The sequence below is a fragment of the Danio aesculapii genome, unplaced genomic scaffold, assembly GCF_903798145.1.
Source record: "Danio aesculapii unplaced genomic scaffold, fDanAes4.1, whole genome shotgun sequence".
Lineage (NCBI taxonomy): Eukaryota > Metazoa > Chordata > Actinopteri > Cypriniformes > Danionidae > Danio > Danio aesculapii.
The window spans coordinates 5971-26407 of record NW_026613768.1 but is presented as its reverse complement, the minus strand read 5'-3'; the positions used below and the strand labels follow the sequence as shown (position 1 = coordinate 26407).

General features: G+C 40.2%; 1 protein-coding gene across 1 annotated transcript; it reads right to left on the bottom strand.

Annotated features, from left to right (window-relative positions):
- Positions 1–1105: 1105 nt before the first annotated feature.
- LOC130220312 (stonustoxin subunit alpha-like) lies at positions 1106–16630 on the bottom strand (the record flags this gene model as incomplete). The annotated part of the gene is made up of 4 exons (XM_056452676.1): positions 1106–1834; positions 1951–1997; positions 11165–11338; positions 16457–16630. Coding segments are annotated over 4 exons (925 nt in total), but the record flags the coding sequence as incomplete, so codon positions are not given.
- Positions 16631–20437: the final 3807 nt, after the last annotated feature.

Below are 20437 nucleotides of genomic sequence, written 5' to 3'. Positions count from 1 at the left end.
ATGTATTTTTTTTAGTCCCCAAAGTTTGTTTGCTGTATGCATTGCTAAGCTAACTCTGTAAAAGCCAATGTCTCCTTTTGCATTGAACTTTGCGCATTTTAAATTCAGAGATGCTGTTTATGTTCACACAGCTACATTACATATCAACTAAAGTTTAAAATATGATATTGTAGTGGACCACCCATTAATGTTGGGCTTGATGCATACAATAAAGTTTATCTGAGGAAATTCATGGTGAAATATGAATTAGCCATCTCTTTTGGTCTTTTTAATAATCAGTGATGGACATTATAATTGTAAAGTACAATTCGTTAATACAATATAGGAAATAGAGGCAAGCAATTAGTCAAACATGCATACATAAATTAATATATTAACATATATTTGCACTCAGCCAAAATAAGTTACCTCAGAACAAGTGGGCTAGTAGACTCAAAAGACCGACTCGTTAGATATACACAACTGGGAAGGTGTGTCTCTGAACCATGTAACAGCTAAAAAGTGCCAGCAAGCTATCTCATGTATATTAATGAAGTTGAAGAAGATCTCATTCACAATAGATTGAACCAACTCTTTCTCATAAATTAATGCACAGACATGCTGAAAGGTCAATGACATCGCTATGTACTGCCCTGTACTGACGGCCAATCGCTACAATGAAATGTACACAATGACCTCATTGTCGTGATGTTGCTTCAAAATTTCTTTTTAAATAGGAAGAACAAATTTGCTCTAAACAATGCAAAAAAATCATGACTGCCGTCTGAAATTTTCCTCTAAAATTAGCATTTTTATCAGACTTCTGTGGGTATGTTCAGTAATAACACTTTTATGGCAAAGAATAAATGCTTTTCCTGGTCTTTAAAGTGAAATATTTCAACTTAAACATGAGGCTGAGAAAAATGTTAATTTTTGATGGAAATTTCAGACGGCACCTAGAGATTTTTGCATCTGAACTCTTCATATGTGTCCTAATAGTGTTTGTAGCAACATGGCACAACATGTTAAAATGTGTTTTGGGGTTCTATGAGACTTTAAAACTGTATGTTCTTTAAAAGAGGATAATGGGGATGAGAAGGTTACAATAAAAAAAAACACAACAAAATAATAATTATTCTAACTTTAATCAAACTAATAAATTAAAATAAGGAAGAAAGTGAAAAAAGGAAGGAAATGTTTTGCATTAACCCAACCAAGTGCACTCATAGCAGTGAACAATCACAGAAGAGATTCTAAAACATCTAACTGCTTCTGACAGATCCTGCAGAGGATTATGGGTAATTCTCTCCTCAGTCTCTCAGTCTTCAGCACAGTGTCACTGATGATCTATATTTAGGCCTAAACCCAGGATAGAGCGGCTCAGTGAATGTGGTCTGGACTGTGTGGATGAGGCTCATTGTGTCTTTATAGATGTTGTAGAAGATCAGAGTTCCTGCACTGTGATCCACAAACACTCCTATTCTTCGACTAATTGGCCTGACTGGGAGTTCTGCCTTTCTGTTATTGTGTCTGAATGAGAATTTGGAGGGAGAGCAGCCCAAACTCCAGGACTGATCATTACGTCCAAACACACACTCATACCATCCCTTTCTGCTCATGCTCTTATATGAAACTGATATAAAAACATAATCATTTCCACTGCAGTCAATCTCCCAGTAACAGCGTCCACACACACTCTCTCTGCACAACACCTGAGGACACACATCATCATCAAATCTGTCTGGATGATCAGGATACGACTGTTTCTTTTCCACATGTGTCACCTTTCTGTTCTTCTCAGACAGAATGAGATGAGTGTGTGCTGTGTTTGGATCCAGTGTGAGAAAACAGGCATCTGAACACAAGAAGAGACACATTTATAACAGCAACAATCACTACAGCTGTCTGCGTGTGTGTGTGTGTGTGTGTGTGTGTGTGTGTGTGTTTGTTTGTGTGTGTGTGTAGTCCTACATTTGCGTGGTCCTGCTGTAATCCTCTTCTCTCCTCCATGATCTAGACTGCAAACACACAGATTCACATTAATTTAGTAAACAAACATTGGCTCATAACATGTATACATACATACATGCAGCTGTAATAAAACAGCGGCACAACATGTGTAAGCTCGAGTCACTGTTATTGGCAATAGTGCTCTCTGTGCTCTTCAAATGATGTACTTGTAAATATAGTAGTGAATATAGCTTTCAAATAAAGCTAATTTATTTGAAAGGGTTGTGTTCAAAATAATAGAAGTGTGGAGATAAGGAGAGAATTCAACCACATAATGAATGAATTCACAAGCTCTCATTATCTCCACACTTCTATTATGGTTCAATTGTGGTTTGTGCTATCAGTGCAATAAACAGTAATCTTCACCTTACATATTATAAATAACTTTAAAACACAATAACACAATAAATATAGAACTTGAACGAAGAAAATAAACAAAGTAACTCTGTTTGAAAAGCAAGATCCTACCATTTCAACAGGGGTAGATTTATTCAGAAAGCACAGATTTTCCAAATGTAAACATCGAAAAAAATTAAAACAAGCATTAAAGATATTTTTAAGTTTGAGACATTAACATAATTATACACTTGATCTGGATCCTAACTGATTTGGCATGTTTTATTCCATTTTATTTTAAATACTAATGACTTTGTGCTGTGGCTGGATAAGGCCTCTTCCGATTCCTGAACCCCAGACACTTAGCCTCAGCTAGCACCAGATGACACTTCTTAACATTAGTGGTGAACCCTGCCTGTCAGAGTTCATACAGCACTCTCAGTAGCCAGTTCAGGTGGTTCTCCAAGCTCACTATGTGGATGACTACATCGTCCAGGTACTCCTGGTGTGCATCTTGGGAAAGTGGCTGGGGCCCGTGCAGTCTAAAGGCTAGGATGCAGTACTGCCACTGGCCATTAGGGGTGCTGAAGGCAGTTTTTTCTCTCCAGCTGCCAGACATCGTTACAGAAATGAAGAGTGTCATCAGGTTTTGGGATCATCACAACAGGGCTGGACCAGGGCGTCCTCAATTGCTCTTCTGCGCCTCTGACAACTCTTTAGCCAGATGGACAATGGGAGGGGTCTCCTGAGAAAAAGCTTGGAGCTGGCCCAGTGGCTCCACAGGTTTACGCGGTATATCTGTTCTTTCCTGTCTCTGTCCAAGAAATTTGGAGGTTGGAAAAGACACCAATATTAATGTCTCTCGGAAGAAACTCACATGTTTGTGTGGACCGGTCAAAGAACCCCTCCTGGGCATGTTGGGACTCTGTCTGGTGTTGCTTAACAATGGGTGTTAACCATTCTATCCTCTCCCTTATATCCCTTATGTGCACGATGGTGGTACGGTGGGGGCTTTCCTGCTGCTGTTACCAGGCTTCCTTTTTGACATCCAGTAAGCTATAGGGCTGTTTGCCAAACAGGAGTTCAAATGGTGTAAAACCTGTGGAAGCTTGTGGTACCTTACACACTCCGGACAGTACATATGGGAAATGCTCAACCAGTCTGTCTGTCTGTGGGTAGTAAATATAAGTTCTTAGAAGTTTTACCTTAAGCATGTGGCAGAGGACCACTATAAGCCAGGATAAAAGGGGTTACCCTGGTCAGTCAGGAACTCAGAGGGGATACTCATGCAGCTGCAAAGCAAGAATAGCTCCTTAGCTATGGCCTTCGGGGTGGCTTTGCCCAGGGACACTGCTTCAGGGTAGCAGGTGGCGTAGTCTACCATGACAAGCATGTGCTCATGACCTTGGGCGGATTTTGGCAGGGGCCCAACCAGGTCTATCCCAATGTGGCTGAAGGGCTCATCCATAATGGGCAGGGGTATGAGTGGGTTGATTGGGGGCCGAAGTGGTGATGTGCATTGGCAGATCTCGCAGACTTGACATCGGCTTCCAGTCCCAGCTAATGGAAATGGTCACGGATCCATTGTGCAGTGTTGGTAGCCCCTAAGTATCCTGCCATGGGGTGTGAGTGTGCCAGGTCCATCACGTGACTGTTTTGGCATGTGGGACTACAAGCAACCTTTTCTCTTCCTCCCATCATTGGGTGACACAGTAAAGCATGGTGGTGACGAGAAGACATCAAACCCAATCCAGTCTCTTTCAAGGAGGATGGGGACAGGTAAGTCTGTCACCGTGCCTTCAGCTAGGCTCCAGGTGATGTAGAAACCGCGACTCGACAAGCTGGTACTTGGAGGGTCAAGCCCGGGTGCCGGGAGTGGTGGATGGGTAAGCATCAACTTATCCTTGGCGCTGGGGACTGCCGGTCAGCTTACTGGCAGCGAGGTGCCCTCCAGCATACTCCATCACCGTCACCAGCGCAGCGATGGTCGTGCTGGTGGAACTGCAGAGGAAGCGCCTGTAGCAGATAGTCAATCACTACCACTGAAAAAATTCTTGTGCTGCACCCAACGGTTAGAGCCCAATAAGAGCTAATATCTCTGTCTTTATTCTCATTATCATCATTATGTAGGGTTTATAAAGAATAATATGCTTTAGAGCTTCTTCTGTAAGGAATGGTGTCAGCACACGTGCCCACTTTCCCTTGTCCCAGCTCTGCCTGGTGACAATTACCTCAAAGGTGTGGAGGTAAGCTTGTATATTCTCCAGGTCGCTGAGCTTGGCGAGGTACTGGTGGACTATGGGCTGCGGTTCAGGGAGAGTGATGTGAGCGGCGGCTTCCCGTAGTCGCTCGACCATCTGCTCAGTCCTCTCTTGCCTAAAAGCAAGCTGCTCTGTGAACATTTGATGGCAGGTTGTGATTGCTGTGAGTGTTTGCACAAGCTCCTCCATCTTTTTTGGTTGGGGTGGCGGGAAGGGAGAGAGAGCGAGTCAATTCCTGTAATGAGATATAAACAACAGTCACTATGTGCCACATGTTCATTCAGTTACACCCACACTTCATATGGGAGAATGAAAATATGGACACAAGGTGTTAAAAGTGAACAATAATGCCCGGATCCTATCAGCACAGTACTCAAACAATACAGCTTGAAGATCAACATTGAATCTACAAACTTACTGAAACTTTACTAACAAAAGTGTAATTGTGGACTAAACAACCTCCCGCTACCAGCTGCTTACATTCCTAAGACAGGAAAACACAGAAGACTGTGAAAATGCCTCTTGTTCAGATTGATTCAGAATCTCACTGCTGCACAAACTGCCACAGACTTCTATAAAAGATTGAAGTTCTTGAAACAAAGTTACTTGTGATGTGACCAGCACTGCTGGATCACAAAGGACTGCTTCACTGTGCACCCCCACAGCATACAGCTGGATAGTCCTCTAAATATATTCAAGCTACTGGTTTGAGCACAGAAAAACAGAATGAAACTGTTGAAAATGAGCATGGTAACTGATGGCATAAACAAAGTGCCAGACCAAAAGGTACTTTTGGGGTCAGATCATGAGGATCATTGACTGCTGCATTAGCATTCTCTACCCCAAATACAGCTCAGACTTGAGTACAGCTTCAGAACAGATATGAAACATTAAGTAATATGGGTGAAGAATCCCCTCAGACAGAGTCAACAGCATTCTGTGCTGATCGCAGCCAAGATCAGGACACTGATTGTTGGAGATTCAATAATCAGAAACTTTAGGAGCAGGGCAACAATGACACACTGCTTCCCTCATGCAACAGTTTCTGATGTAAACAAAGAACTTGAGAACATTTTGAAAAAGCACATTACTGCAAAGCAGATTATCATCCATGTGGGAAAGAATGATATTTGGAAGGAGCAGTCAGAACTGCTCAAGAGGGATTTCTGTGAACTCTTGGAAACTCGCTCATCAGTCGCTCATCAGTGGACTACTCCCTGCAAAAGGAACAAATATATTTTCAAGGCTTCTTGCTCTTTTTGACCTCTAGAGATTGTGCAGTGCCACTTGACGCAATAGTATCTGGATGCAGCCTTTATGATGCAAGCTGAAATTGCATCACTCAGTGATGCAATGTCAGACACAATGCACTCAAATGGAGCTAGTAACGTCACTGTGAGGGGTAGGGTTAGGTGAGCCCATTAAAAAAGCATTGGATGCAGCTCAGATTGCACTTCACCAGGTCTGCATCCAGACCCCTCTCACTTGATGAGATCCAAAACCTGTGAATAGATCATGTCAAGGCCTCCTTCCAAACAAACTTGGTGCAAAAGTGCTAAAGGAAAATTTATACATCTCTCTCCATCATTAATCTGCACACACCTGGTAAATATTTGAACGACCACGAGACTTCAAATCAGCTCTTGAGTGGACATGTGGCTCAAACCATCCTTCAAAGACAGCCATAACACCAGACAGCCACAATAACCAATGCTCATAGATACACTGCCGCCTGTGCCCTGCACACTGAGCTCTCCACAGATAGACTGTGATGTATCAGAGTGACTTTAAGACTCAGCACTCATGGATGAGGAAACATATTTCGACAACATATTTCTGTAGCCAGTAACTCCAGAGCTAAAGCCTCTCTCACCAGACATGCTCTCCATTTCACCTGGCTCCCCTCTTTTGAGCTTCTCAAAAAAATGGATGAACTGGTGTGTGCTGGAACCAAACTCTCACACTCCTTTGCTGTGAGCCCCCAGTTAGCAACCAAAAGATGGTGAACTCCACAACCACCTCTGTGCCCACCTTGCCCTCCTCTTGCAAGTGCCCTCTGCCACAGCGCCAGGGCTTCAACAACCCCACGCGTGTCTTGTTAGATAACAGTATCTTTATCATGTTTAAATAACAAGTGGGAATCTAGAGTGCCTGTAGCTTTTTCTAGGCCAATACATGTTTTATTATGTGATAGAAAATCTAAGGCCTCCTCAAGTTGTGTAAGAAATTATTAAAATCTGGTGCCTGTTAAATGTATACCTGAAACTACTGTAGGGAAAGTAACTAAAACTGTAAAGTTAGCATTTTTATAGATCCAATCACTTAACAATAAATCACTTCTAGTCAACAATTATTTCAAAACAAATTGCCTCGAAATTGGCTTATGATTTATTTGAAACTTGGCTGAATGACAGTTGTAGTGTAGCAGCAAGCTTTGATTTTATGAGTGTCTGCAGAGCTAATAGATATCTACGAGTGTAAGCAAGTGTCATTTGGTGAAAATTTGTTCTTTGAATATCGGAGTAAAGCACTAAAGAGTTCTCTATGCATTTTACTGATCATTATCTACAGTCCTCTGAAATATTCTCCAGCTTTTATTGATGATTTTACACAGCTATTATCAATAGTAACCTTTGAACTCATGACTGATTTTACACTTTTGATTGACTCAAAATGTGCAGGGACCCACACACAATGGACACACAGTGGACACATTCTAGATTTACTTATAACTAAGGGATTACACATTTCATCCACTGTTGTTAAAGATGTCGACTATCTGATAATTCGACTAACTTCTGAGACAGTTCTGTCTTCAATAGCTGGAGTTATTAAATAAAAGAAAATACAAAAATGATCAAATAGTGCAACATTCTTAACAACAGTGGATGAAATGTTTGCTCACAATTGTGTGTGGGTCCCTGTACATGTTGAGTACAGTACAATTCTTATGCTTTTATTGTGTATTGGTTTGGGAAAAAGCAGCGAGCTGTCCTGGGGGTGGTGTCCAATTTTTTTAGCAGATTTAAGTCTGGCTTACACAGTTTAAGCAGGGCTTTAGATTGTATACTTGTTTCTCTCTTCAACAGCCTGGCTGATGGTCATGGTAAATGACTGGCCCAAGATTTTGGATCACTGTGCATGTAGCCGGTTAGCCATATGCATCGGTTCATTCACCAGTCTACTCACTGGCTGCAAAGTGCCCACTGGCAGTCTCCAAACCAGGTTCACCCTCCAGGGATGGGGGCTTGCTCTCTCTCCTGCTCTCTCTCTGCCAGCTTCATAGTGAAAACCAGCTCCACAGTTGTTGTGGGATCCCTCATGCTCATTGGCCCCCTACACCGGTGAGGAAGCACCCGTAGCAGATGGTCGATGACCATGGTTTACTGGTTAGCCATAAATGTGCCAGACTGGGTGAGCTGAGTGGCTTGAACTTGAACAGGGGTGTTCTCATTGTATGACTGCGGAAAAAAATAGTTAAGTGGAATTTACAGTGGAGCTACCATTGCGGACTAGAATTTCCTTCTTCACGGCCTCATAATTTTCATTTTGTGGTTCCTGTAAGGAGTAATATGCCCATTGAGCTTCTCCAGTAAGATAGAGGGCCAGCACACATGCCCACTCTCACTTGTCCCATGTCTTAGGAGCTGTGATGACCTCAAACGTGTGCAAGTATGACTCAATGTCATCAAAGACGCTGAGTTTAGTAAAATGCTGGTGGGCTATGATCCATGGCTTGGGGAGAGGGGGGTACGGGCAGTGGCTTTCCGTAACTGCTTGACCATCTGCTCTGTCCTCTCTTGCCTGAGAGCCAGTTGTCCTGCTGGCAGGTTGTGATGACTGCGAGTTATTGCAGAACCTCCTCCATCTCCTCCATAAATTACATGGGTAGGGAGAGAGAACGAATCTGTGACTGTAACAGATGAAAAACAAAGTAATTAACACCACTGTCATATTTACGCAATAAATGCCCACATTATCCACCAGTTGTCGCATGGAGAGTGAAAATACAGATACACGATTGTATGGTGTTAACAATAACCCCTGGAGGGTGTTTATTGACAGTGCACATAAGTGAATAATACTGTGTGATGAAGTCCAGTGCTCTTGTGCAGCCAATTTTCAAGACGTTGGTATCTGAGATAAAGAACAGACGTTATTCATGTGACACAGGAGATCAAGCTCCTCTACTCTTCTTTTTTCTCTGCTTAAATACAGCCTAGGAAAGTGTCCTCAGATGCAGATGACTGGAAGGTGTGATGTGCTGATTGGCTGGTTTCAACCTTGATCAAACACACCTGTCTTTAATTACCAAGTGCTCCTTTAGATCCTACTTAGTTAGTTTAGTTGTTTTTGATCAGGGTTGGAGCTAAACTCTGCAGGAAGGTAGATCTCCAGGAACAGGATTGGACACCCCTGATTAGATTATATTAGATCCAACTTCATTGTCATTACACAGGTACAAGTACAAGACAACATAATGCAGTTTAGGTCTAACCAGGAGTGCAATAGCAGCACGTGCAGGATATAGGTATAAGTTAAAGTATAATTATAGAAAAGTATGTGCAATATTTACATATCGTATTAACTAGAATCAGATTCTTACAAATAGATGAACATACTGTACAGGTTGCTATTAACAGTCAGGGATATGCTAATAGAAATGAAAATAATATACAGGTTGTTATTTGCAATAAAAACAAATTACAAATAGGTATGAAGTTACGTATATCCTACATTTACAAATGTGTATGTGCAGTGGATATGTACATTTACAAATGGATATATACAGTGTAGTACAATGATTATGTGCTATATTAAGTGTGCAGAAGAGTCAGTGGGCGGCAGAGTTCAATATGGAGATAACTCTGGGAAAAAAGCTGTTTCTCAGTCTGCTGGTTCTTGTCCGGGGAAATCTGGAGCACCTGCCAGAAGGCAGAAGAGAAAACATTCTGTGGGCAGGACGGGAGGAGTCCTTAAGAGTACTGCGTGCTCGACACAGTGTTTCTCCAGAACATCCTTAATGGCTGGAAGTGGAGTCCCTGTGATGTGCTGGGTTTTCACCACCTGCTGCAGTGGCTTATGCTCAGCAACAGAGCAGTTCCCATACCAGACTGTGACACAGTTGGTTAGGATAGTCTCTTTTGTGCAGCGATAGAAGTTCACCAGGATGATTGAGGAGGGCTAGTTCTTCTTTAGTTGTCTTAAGAATAAGAGGTCTTAAGAATTGAGATGTGGTTCCCCAGGAACATAAAGGATGAGACAGGCTCCCTGGACATCCTCTGATCATTGTTGACCAATCACCGTTGTATTGTCTGCAAACTTGATGATGGTGTTAAATTCATACACGGGTCTGCAGTTGAAGGTAAAGAGGGAGTAGAGGAAGAGGCTCAGCACACAGCCCTGTAGTATATCAGTGTTGAGCATGATAGTAGTGGAGCAGATGTGACCTGATCTGACATTCTGGGGTATGTTAGTCAGAAAGTCCTTTACCCAGTTGCAGAGTGAGATATTAATATCAGGTCTCTAAGTTTGATAATTAACTTAGAGGGTATGACAGTATTGAATGCTGAGCTGAAGTCAACAAACAGCATCCGTGCATAAGTGTTTTTACTGTCCATGTGTGTGAGTACAAAATGCAGAACTATGGAGACTGCATCCTCTGTGCTCCTGTTGCCACAGTAGGCAAACTGGTGTGAGTCCAGTTTAGGTGGGAGAGAGTCTTTCAGATGTGCCAGTGTAACTCCACTGGTCTTATGCCACCCAACCCACTCTGAGCTGGTATTGAACCGGCGACCTTCCGCATGGGAGTTGGTTGCTCTACCAAGGAGGCTAAAGACCATGGCCTCTAGCATCTGTCGCTAGAGCACTTTTAGAGGTCAGAGGAGTGAGGTTTACCTGCACAGCGCTTACTAGCTGGCCTATGTTACACCAGTACCAACCCCTCAAAGCACTTGGCTGTTCCTACAGTAAGGCAGAAGCACAGGGGAAAAGCTGAAACTACAATCTCTAAATGTATTACCATTTTGGATGACAAGGATGTGAGTAAATTATCAGCAGATTTTTATTGTGCAAGTGAACTAAAACTTAAAACTGCCCCTAGAATCCAGAAATATACATTAGTTTATTCACCACATACGTCTCAGGAGAAATCACCAAAGCAAAAACATGTACAGGTGTTGGACAATGAAACGTTTGATCACAATAATTCGTTTGTATGGTGTAGGGCCTCCTTTTGCAGCCAAAACAGCATCAAGTCTTGCAAATTATATATCTCTGGTGACTGTGCAGGCCATAGGAGATGTTCAGCTTTACTTTCATGTTCATCAAACCACTCTGTCATAATGTCTTGGAAGCGTGTATAAGTGCATTATCCTCCTGATATTATCCTTCAGGAAACAATGTTTAAACCACTGGGTGCACATTGTCCTCCAGAATGGTTCGGTAACCCTTGGCAGTGACACGCTCATCTAGCACAAGCATTATTCCTAGGGAATGCCATGATATTGCACTCCAAACCACTGAAATTGGCCAGTGTTTTAGTTTCATTATCCAACCACTGTATATGCTTCACTTACCTAAGTCTTTCCAGTGTGTAGTTTGAATCCTCCAGTTTTTTAGAGAGGAGCTTGACTCCTGAATCTCCTAGATGATTGTAGCTCAGATCCAGCTCTCTCAGGTGTGAGGGGTTTGAACTCAGAGCTGAAGACAGAAAACCACAGCCTTCCTCTGTCACCATACAGCCAGACAAACTAAAAACACACAAACAGTCCACATCACATTAGTTTGAGAAACAGATGTCACTAATAACAGTCACTGTGCAGTAGCTGAAATCTTCTATAGTTTCAGCCACAGAAGGAAAAGTGGTACCATTAAACTTGAAGGGGGTGTTCATAAGACTGTCATGACAACCTTATAACAAGGTTGAACGATAATGAACAATTGTCATTAAGTGTCATAAGCTCAGTTATGCCATTTTAAATGCAAAGTTGGCAATGTTTGTGATGTCTGTGTTATGAAAACCTGACAACCAAGCCAACATAACTTGTCATAAATCTGAAATAAACATGATTGTCACGAGGCCATTAGAATTGTATCAAGGATATTTTTTATGATCTTTTTCTTGTGGAACAAACTGAATATGTCTGTCACAAGGGGGGCATGATTGCTGAAGAGTAAGTAATCAAAAACATTACTAATAGCTGTATCTTTTTAGTGATTGGGATGTAGAGACAGCGTTTAAAGGAGGCCAAGAAGGCAGAGAGAGAGAGAACCGAGTCTGAGAGTCACACCCTATGTTTGTTTCCCTGATTTTGTTTAAACCAAAATAAAGAACGCTTTTATTTCCTGCCAGAATCGTCAATCCTGTCTTCTTCCTCACCCACAAAACTCAAACTTTGTTACACTGGTACCGAAAGCTGAGAGGAAGAAGAAACACCACTGCAAGAATGTCTACATCAACAGCCCATTTGTGCATGTCATCCAGGCATTCACAGGTCTCCACCAAGAACAACACCAGGCACTCCTGGAACTCCACAGTGAACTGGAAAAAAGGTTCCAGTAGATCAACGAGGCATGGCAAGAGGACTGCAAGCTGCTAGTCTGGGAGGATCGGCCTGCTGAGACACCTGCCTCCTATCAGCCTGCAGACTTCAGAGTCCCCAGGATGACCCAGAGATGTTCCTAGACCTCCTTGAGAAGATGGTGGGGGCTGTGGCTGGCCATGGGTCAACTTTCCAGAAAGAATCATCCCACTGCTATCTGGCGATGTTGGCCGCATTTCAGAAGAACAATGCCACTGATTCTGCTCACTGAAGCTGAGCCAGAGCAACCAGCCCTTCGTGTTTGCTTATCAGCTCTGGGATGCCTGCCGCAGATGGCTAGTGCCGGAAGGTCAGAATGTTAACGTGGTCAGACACCAGAGTACTGGAGCAATTTATCACCCGTCTTTCCTCCCAAACATCAGTGTGGGTCCAATGCCACCGACTCGCTATGCTTGAGGAGGCCATCCAGCTGGAGGAGGATCATCTGGTGTCATCTGGAGTCAACAAACTAGCAGCTGCAGAAGCTGCAGTCCACCCAGACTGGTGCAAAGAAGAAGGTTTGCCGGAGTGGAGAGACCTGGCGGTCAGCAGTTGCGCTTTCATGTCCACTAGAGCAGGAACAACTATGGCGTAGTGGAAGCATGCCCCAACACAGTATCCTTCTCCAGCCCCTCTTTCTCTCCAGCTCAATCTACTGGTTGTACTCACCCCAGAGCTGCAGTGGGGACGTCTGGGCCGGCGTGCTGGCGATACCGGGACATGGATAATGGGCCAGAAAGTTGTTCCATAGTGGAAATAGGAACCCTGATCTGCGTCCCTGGACATGCCAGTTACCACCCCCGGTCACGATAGGTTATACCAAATACCAGTGAGTATTAGGGGCAATACCTATCAGGCCTTGGTGGATTCAGAAATTGAACATTGAAAAATGCCTTATACCAAGTGAAGATAATCAATAGGCAACCCCTATGACCTGACCGACCACTCACCTAACCATATTTGGAAATTATTATGGATAGGGTGTGAAGGGCGTCAACATTTTAAATTAACTCATAGGAAATTGAAGATTAATTTAAAGGGGATCATAAAAGAATCAACTTTTTAGATTTGAAAAGATGAATCACCCAGCAATCATTCGAAAGAACAGTTAACTCCAACTACAGATATTGCTATCCAGAATATAGTAAAAACGCTTTAATATTTAAGTAGGTAACAAGATCTAAATTTAAGGCAGTAGATTCACAAATATGCACTGGCACTTTTCTATATACAAAATAAAACTTTTTTGACTATTCTAACAGAAACTAACACCTAACTTAAGTGTTACTTAAGTTTGGCTGTGCTGTTATCCCATCCTAATGCATTGTCAAACATATACAGTTTCAGGTGTCATGCTGGAGTTGTGTAGTGTAGGGGATCAACGTATGTTGTAAGATCGATCAGGGTTTATCATCTCATTTCAATGAACCGGATCTTGAAGATTCGAATCATTGATTCAACTCAATTGAGTCAGACTGAATCAGATTAAAAGATTCACACTTTATCTACCAGTTGTCCCGCAAATAGAAGACATCCTACCAATCTTGTTTATATTATTTCCATGGCCAACGATAATAACATAACACAGTATTGGGTTAACTTTTAGCAAGGTAACAAGATCTACAGCTCGAGGCAATGACTTAGAAGCACATAAACAAGAACACAGTTCTTACAAAATGAGAACAAAGATTTATTGAGCTACACTACGATACATGAATCTAACTACATGCTCAGGATCATTCATTAACAGACTGCTTCTTAATTTCACGTGGTAAAATCTCTTGTAAGTTAATAACTAACCTACATCAAATGTTAGAAGATGAATACTGTTTGTAATACTAGCTTTTCATTTACACCAATGTATTGCAAATGTCACTAGCTTCCATTTAGTACCAGACATTATACATTTCAGACACATACAGAAGGATTCATATGCTATAAGGGTTAAAAACAAATTGATTAACTTGGTTGATTAGAAGGGTTGCAATAAACACATAGTATATGAGGAAAACTATGGCATACTATTTAAACATACATCTGCCTTAATTGTAACACTTTTAGTAATTGTCTTTCATTCATCTGCATTAATTCCAGAGACCCTTTGTCTCTACAAAGTGTGCATCAAAGAAGATGTCCCTTATGATGAGCACATGTCCCGGGAGTCATGAAAAAGTCTTGTGAGGCAATTAGTTAGGTTTCTTCTTGAAAGCACCATTGTTAGGTGATCAAATCATTTACCAAATTTGGTAAAGGGTCCCCAAAACATCTGAGACAAAGTATTGGTTAAAATAGAGCCAGTTCGAAATGACAGTTCTAGAGCCTTGAGCCAGTTCGAAATGACTGAGACCAGACAATGTGGTGCCTGACCAAGATTTCATATTCGGACTGGTTTTGATCCTGCAATATGCTAGTAAGTTCCTTCATTAGACATGCCCCATAATCCGAAAAGAACATAAACCAATGATGTTTTGAGCAGACACTTCACAGAAACTTAAAAAAAATGTTATATCTTGTAAAAACAGGTGCCCTTTAAAGGGTCACGAAACACCAAAGCACATTTTTTCAGCTGTTGACAGTCATACATGTGTCCCACGCTGCTAAAAACATTATTAGGACATATATTTCACAAAAAACTGAAAATTGGTTGTTTTTGTGTTATTTCGAGCAAATTTGTTCTTCTGGTTTGAAACAAAATTTTGAAGCTGCATCACGCAGATTAGATCCTTGTGTGTATTCCAACGTGTAGACTGGATGTCTGTACCTGGGAGTAATTTGTGACATCTCTGAGTGTGCTGCATTCATTCATGAGAAAGACTTGGCTCAAACCAATCAGCGCGCATTATTGTGTATGTGGTGCAAACTCAATAATATGCATGATAGCTTCGAAGACTGTTGGTACCTGTACAGTGTTCAGACGGCAGAGAGACGCCATGTTGTGTTGCCAAAACAAGTGGTAGAAGAAGAATTGTTTGGAAATACGGGTCGTCAGTGTTGCTTTTATAATGTGCTGCATCAAAGGTTTTGTTTTCTTTTTTACTGTTATAAGAGCGCAGCTGGACTCAAGTGTGGATTACAGTGCATACAACATTCAACAAAAATACGTGTCTAAGGAACATTTTTTACCCGAGAGCTTTTCACATCTGCAAATGGTGAATTCCGGAATTGCTGCTCGTCTTCTTTAAATAAAGACACGGCTCCAGTTGGTGTTGATTGTCCTGTCTCTACAGATTTGGTAAGTAAGCGATCAGTGTCTTTGTTTGTTTATTTAGATGGCAAAGTTAATTCGTATCGACAGCAGTACTCTTTCAGTGTTTAAAGACAAAATGATTTCTAAGTTACTAAAGTTTACAGTACGCTAATATCACTACAATATTATAGACTGAAAGATCCGCTGTAAATGCTGCTCTCCGAGTGTAAACATGTAAACACCACAATCAAACTATTAACGTCGTGTAGGATTTTCACCGCATTTTGTGACAGGAATAACACACACGACGCAGCCGAGTACATCTAAGTTACAGAGAAATGCGAAGGTTTTTTTTCTTTCATTCGCCGTGCGGTAATAAACATTGCATTAAAAATACACGCTTCAAGCAATTCCTCGAATCAAATATCTCGTTTGTCACCAGGGGCATGGATGAAATATTCCTGAATGACAGTGCCAAACTGCAGTTAAAATCCAGCATTTAATAATTTGTCAAATAATTAGATTACTGATGTCCATGTAAACACAGTCACTGTCTTTCTGCCCTGCGTCTGTTTGTTTTGCCTATCGAAACTCCCATTTTTATGCAAATTTTTATGCAAAACCTTCCCTCTTTCCCTCCTCCGACACTCCCCTAAACAGAGCTGGACACGCCCATTTTTCTGACTTTTTCCAAACTAGAGCTGTGAAAACACCCTGCTGAAACAGGGGGGTTTCGTGGCCCTTTAAACCAGTGTATCCCAACCCTGTTCATGAAGGCACACCAACAGTACACATTTTCAACCTCTTCCTAATCAAACACACCTGAATCAACTCATCAGAACATAAGAAGAGACTCCAAAACCTGAAGTTAGTGGGTCAGATAAGGGAAACATCTAAAATGTGACCTGTTGGTGTGCCTCCAGAAACAGGGTTGGGAAACACTGCTTTAAACAAAGGGTTTTCTCATATTGACTTCACTCTTGAAATATGTACACACTGAATAAACATAAAATACTTTGTTAAACACATCGTACTTCAAAGCATTTCACAATGTAAAAGTAATTTGTGGCAGCATTTTTTATGAAAAAAAATGATGTTACCTCAGTGTCTCCAGTTTACAGTTTGAACTCTTCAGTCCATCAGAGAGAAGCTTCACTCCTGAATCCTGCAGGTCATTGTTACTCAGGTCCAGCTCTCTCAGGACACAGTTTGAGGATTGTAGAGCTGAAGACAAACTCTCACAGGCCTGAACAGTGAGACTACAGCATTGAAGCCTGTGTAGAGGACAAAACAAACAACAATATTAATGTGTTAATCTGGCAGTTTTTTGGTCAGAATCAGCAGTAACAAATGAGCACATTATATTCACATTATAAAAATTATACACATTATATATATATATATATATATATATATATATATATATATATATATATATATATATATATATATATATATATATACACACACATTCACAGTTAAAGTCAGAATTATTAGCCCGCCTATTTATATTTTTTATATTTTTATATTTATGTTTTCTGTTTAACGGAGAGATTTTTTCAACACATTTCTAAACAATAGTTTTAATAACTAATTTCTAATAACTGATTTATTTTATCTTTGCCATGATGACAATACATAATATTTGACTAGATATTTTTCAAGACACTTCTATACAGCTTAAAGTGACATTTAAAGGCTTAACTATGATAATCAGGTTAACTAGGCAGGTTAGGGTAAGTAGGCAAGTTATTATATAACGATGGTTTGTTCTGTCATTTTTTTTGACTATTGGAAAAAAAAATTGCCTAAAGGGGCTAATAATTTTGTCCTTAAAATTTTGTTTAAAAAAAATCTAAAACTGCTTTTATTCTAGCCAAAATAAAACAAATAAGACTTTCACCAGAAAAAAATATTATCAGACATACTGTGAAAATTTCCTTGCTCTGTTAAACATCATTTGGGAAATATTTAAAAAAGACAAAAAAATTTAAAGGGGGCTAATAATTCTGACTTCAACTGTATATATATATATAAATATATATATATATATATATATATATATATATATATATATATATATATATATATATATATATATATATATATATACACATATATACATGAGCAATTCCATGAAAATGTCAACCTCATCATGAAAAAAGAAACTTTTTACAAAAATAACTAAACCAATTTAAATTTGCTTGTTAAGGTCTATATTTTGTTGTTATGATGTGCTCTTGTCGAATTTTTAAGGAAATTACTTTGTTTATCCATGAAATATGAGGATTGTGCCAATGGTAAATTTCATTTACATCCAACCACATTTCATGCTTTCATTTATGGGGCCATGTAACATGCGTTTTAGTGTTTTTGTTTGTTCTACGTTTGTTTGTTCTACACAAAATATTTTCTAAAATGTCAAGCAGTAATTTGTCTATCACTTTAATCAATTTTAAATATTAAAAATAACAAAAATTAAATTATAAAAATACAACGATAAAAAGAGCAGCATAAATATAATAGTCCTTTATATGCTTTATATCCTGATATGCTATGTGTTGTTTCATATTCGTTTTTTTATTTCACTTGATGCATTCGTTATTTAATGTTTGAATACTGAAAGAAATAACAGCCATCGTTTAATGGTTATATTTTACCATCAAAATGTAGCATAGTATACTTTACATCATCAACTTTTGATATAAAACTGCTATGTAATTTAATTGATTGTCAAAAATGAAATAATTTAAGTGCTATATTTTTATTAGTGAAAGTGCCTGCTCACTTTTGACAAGGTCTGTCCAAAAATATATTTCCGCCACTATAATACAAATACACTATTATTAACCGCGTTTCCACTATCGCAACTAAAGCGAGCAAGCCAGGACCAGCCAAGGCCAGTCACGTTTCCACTAGGCTTGAACGTTATCAAAATTTTGATACCGTCGATCCTCCCTATTTTACCCCGGCATCCGGTATTACTGTGCATAATTAAAAAAATATGACGTAATTTATGATGTTAACCATTCAGAAACTGAATACCATAGATGTGACCATGGGTTCGCGGTCACCTGTTTGTCTTGTTCGTATTAGAGATCTGCGCAGGACGCACTCTCTCATTCACACGCACGCATGCGCACACACGCACACACAGAGAGAGAGAGAGAGAGAGAGAGGGAGAGACAGAAAGCACAGCACTACGCTCTCTCTCTCTCTCTCTCATTCACACACACACACACACACAAACAAACAGCATCCACGCGGATGTGCACGTGCTCACTCACTCAGGAGCGATATTGTTAGACTGCGTGCCCGCTCCCTTTCAAATTATACCGACCGCTCACGCGCTTTATTCGGAAATGTATTCCCGCACCGCAAGAAATCTGGTCGGCTCCCGCGGTACAGCAGCAGGAATGCAGACCTCTAGTTCGTATTTACCACGTCTCCCTTCTCGTTCAATCGAAACCGGAAATACTGCCAAACTGCAGGTCACTTGGTGCGCGACTCACCACCTCACCTCTCCCTCTCTCTCTCCTCCACACTGTCCCGTGATGACAATCATGCATACGCATTTGTAGGCATTAAATAAATATTTATCATTTAATACTTGTCTCCAATTTAAGTGCATTGTTTTTTATGACGGTATAATGGTATTGAAACTGACACTGTTGCTATTTTTAGATCCCGCGGTATACCATAATACCGTATTACCGCCAAGCCTAGTTTACACTATCACTTCCGGGGCCTGATCGGGCCAAAGCAGGGCTTTCTCTGGGCCAGTGGCTGGCCTTTTTCAGACTGCCGAATACCTTGGGCCAAAGTGGGCCAGCTGGGGCTTTGGGGCGGAGTAAAAGGAGAGGCAGACTTTGCCAGAGTCTGTTAAAAATGGCATGCCGTCATAATGGCTTTTTTCTTTATTTATTTATTTAGGAGATAATACACAATATGAATACAACAGAAAGACATAAAACTTAACCAATTTCGTGTCCACTTTTATAGGCTCAAAACAATAGTGCCATATCTTGATAAAATAGCCTAAGCTCTATTGAAATAGTTTAAAGAATTACAAATATCTGATATAATAAAATCCCATTAAAGAAATAAACTAATATAAAATAAACAAAAGCTAGAACAATGTGGGTATACAATACATAAAGTAAACTGTTTTAAAGCCTTATTAAACTTTCATTTTACAAAGGCCTGTCTGAAATAAAAAGATTTTAGATATTTTCTAAAAACAATAAACACCTGAGAAGGTTTGAAATATTATTTATAAAGTGTTTAAATACGATATTAATTAAATCGTGCAAACAGAGCATTTTTTGGGTGAGTGAAAGCAGAAACTAGGCTACCTTTTTTTCTGTCATCCAGTCCTGCGCAGCGCCGCTTTACAAACGCATCAGGAAAACTGCAAATACAAAATGTGTTCTGTGTCCTCAAACATGTGTTTATGTTTTTATATGACGTGGTCAAATTTAAAAATGAAATTTTAAATACATGAAGAGCTTTATTAGTGAATAGCTGCTGAGCGCAACAATATATAGGCTATATTTTATTACTTGCTCTTATGTGCTGAAACACTTAACACTTTCCTTTACTTAAGATCAATAGTAGGAATTACTAATTAAGTGTCTATAGGATACCAATAGTGTCTATATAGCCTAGGGAAAAATTTATATGTTTTAGGTCTCTCCGGAGCATTTGGGCTAAATGTTTGATGACATCTATCAAAACAAAAAAATTTATAAAATATATTTCATACCGAGTTATTAGTGGAGAATTTCTGTGGTTTTTATATTATGGATGGGTGCGCTCCCTGCACTGGGTCCCTCCGTTAGTCGTGAGACCAATCGATGCCAACAGTCGGTCGATGAGTACATGAATATGATGAATGAGAACACACAGGCATGCATGTAACAGACCACAGACCATAACAGACCACTTTCTCTTACTATATAAGCTGTGTTTACCTGAAATTAGCAGATCTGCACAGATATATCGCCCTTGTAGAACTATCGTCCCGTCCACTAAAGATGAATTTACAAATAACTTACCTGATCTTTCTCTATTTCAAAATG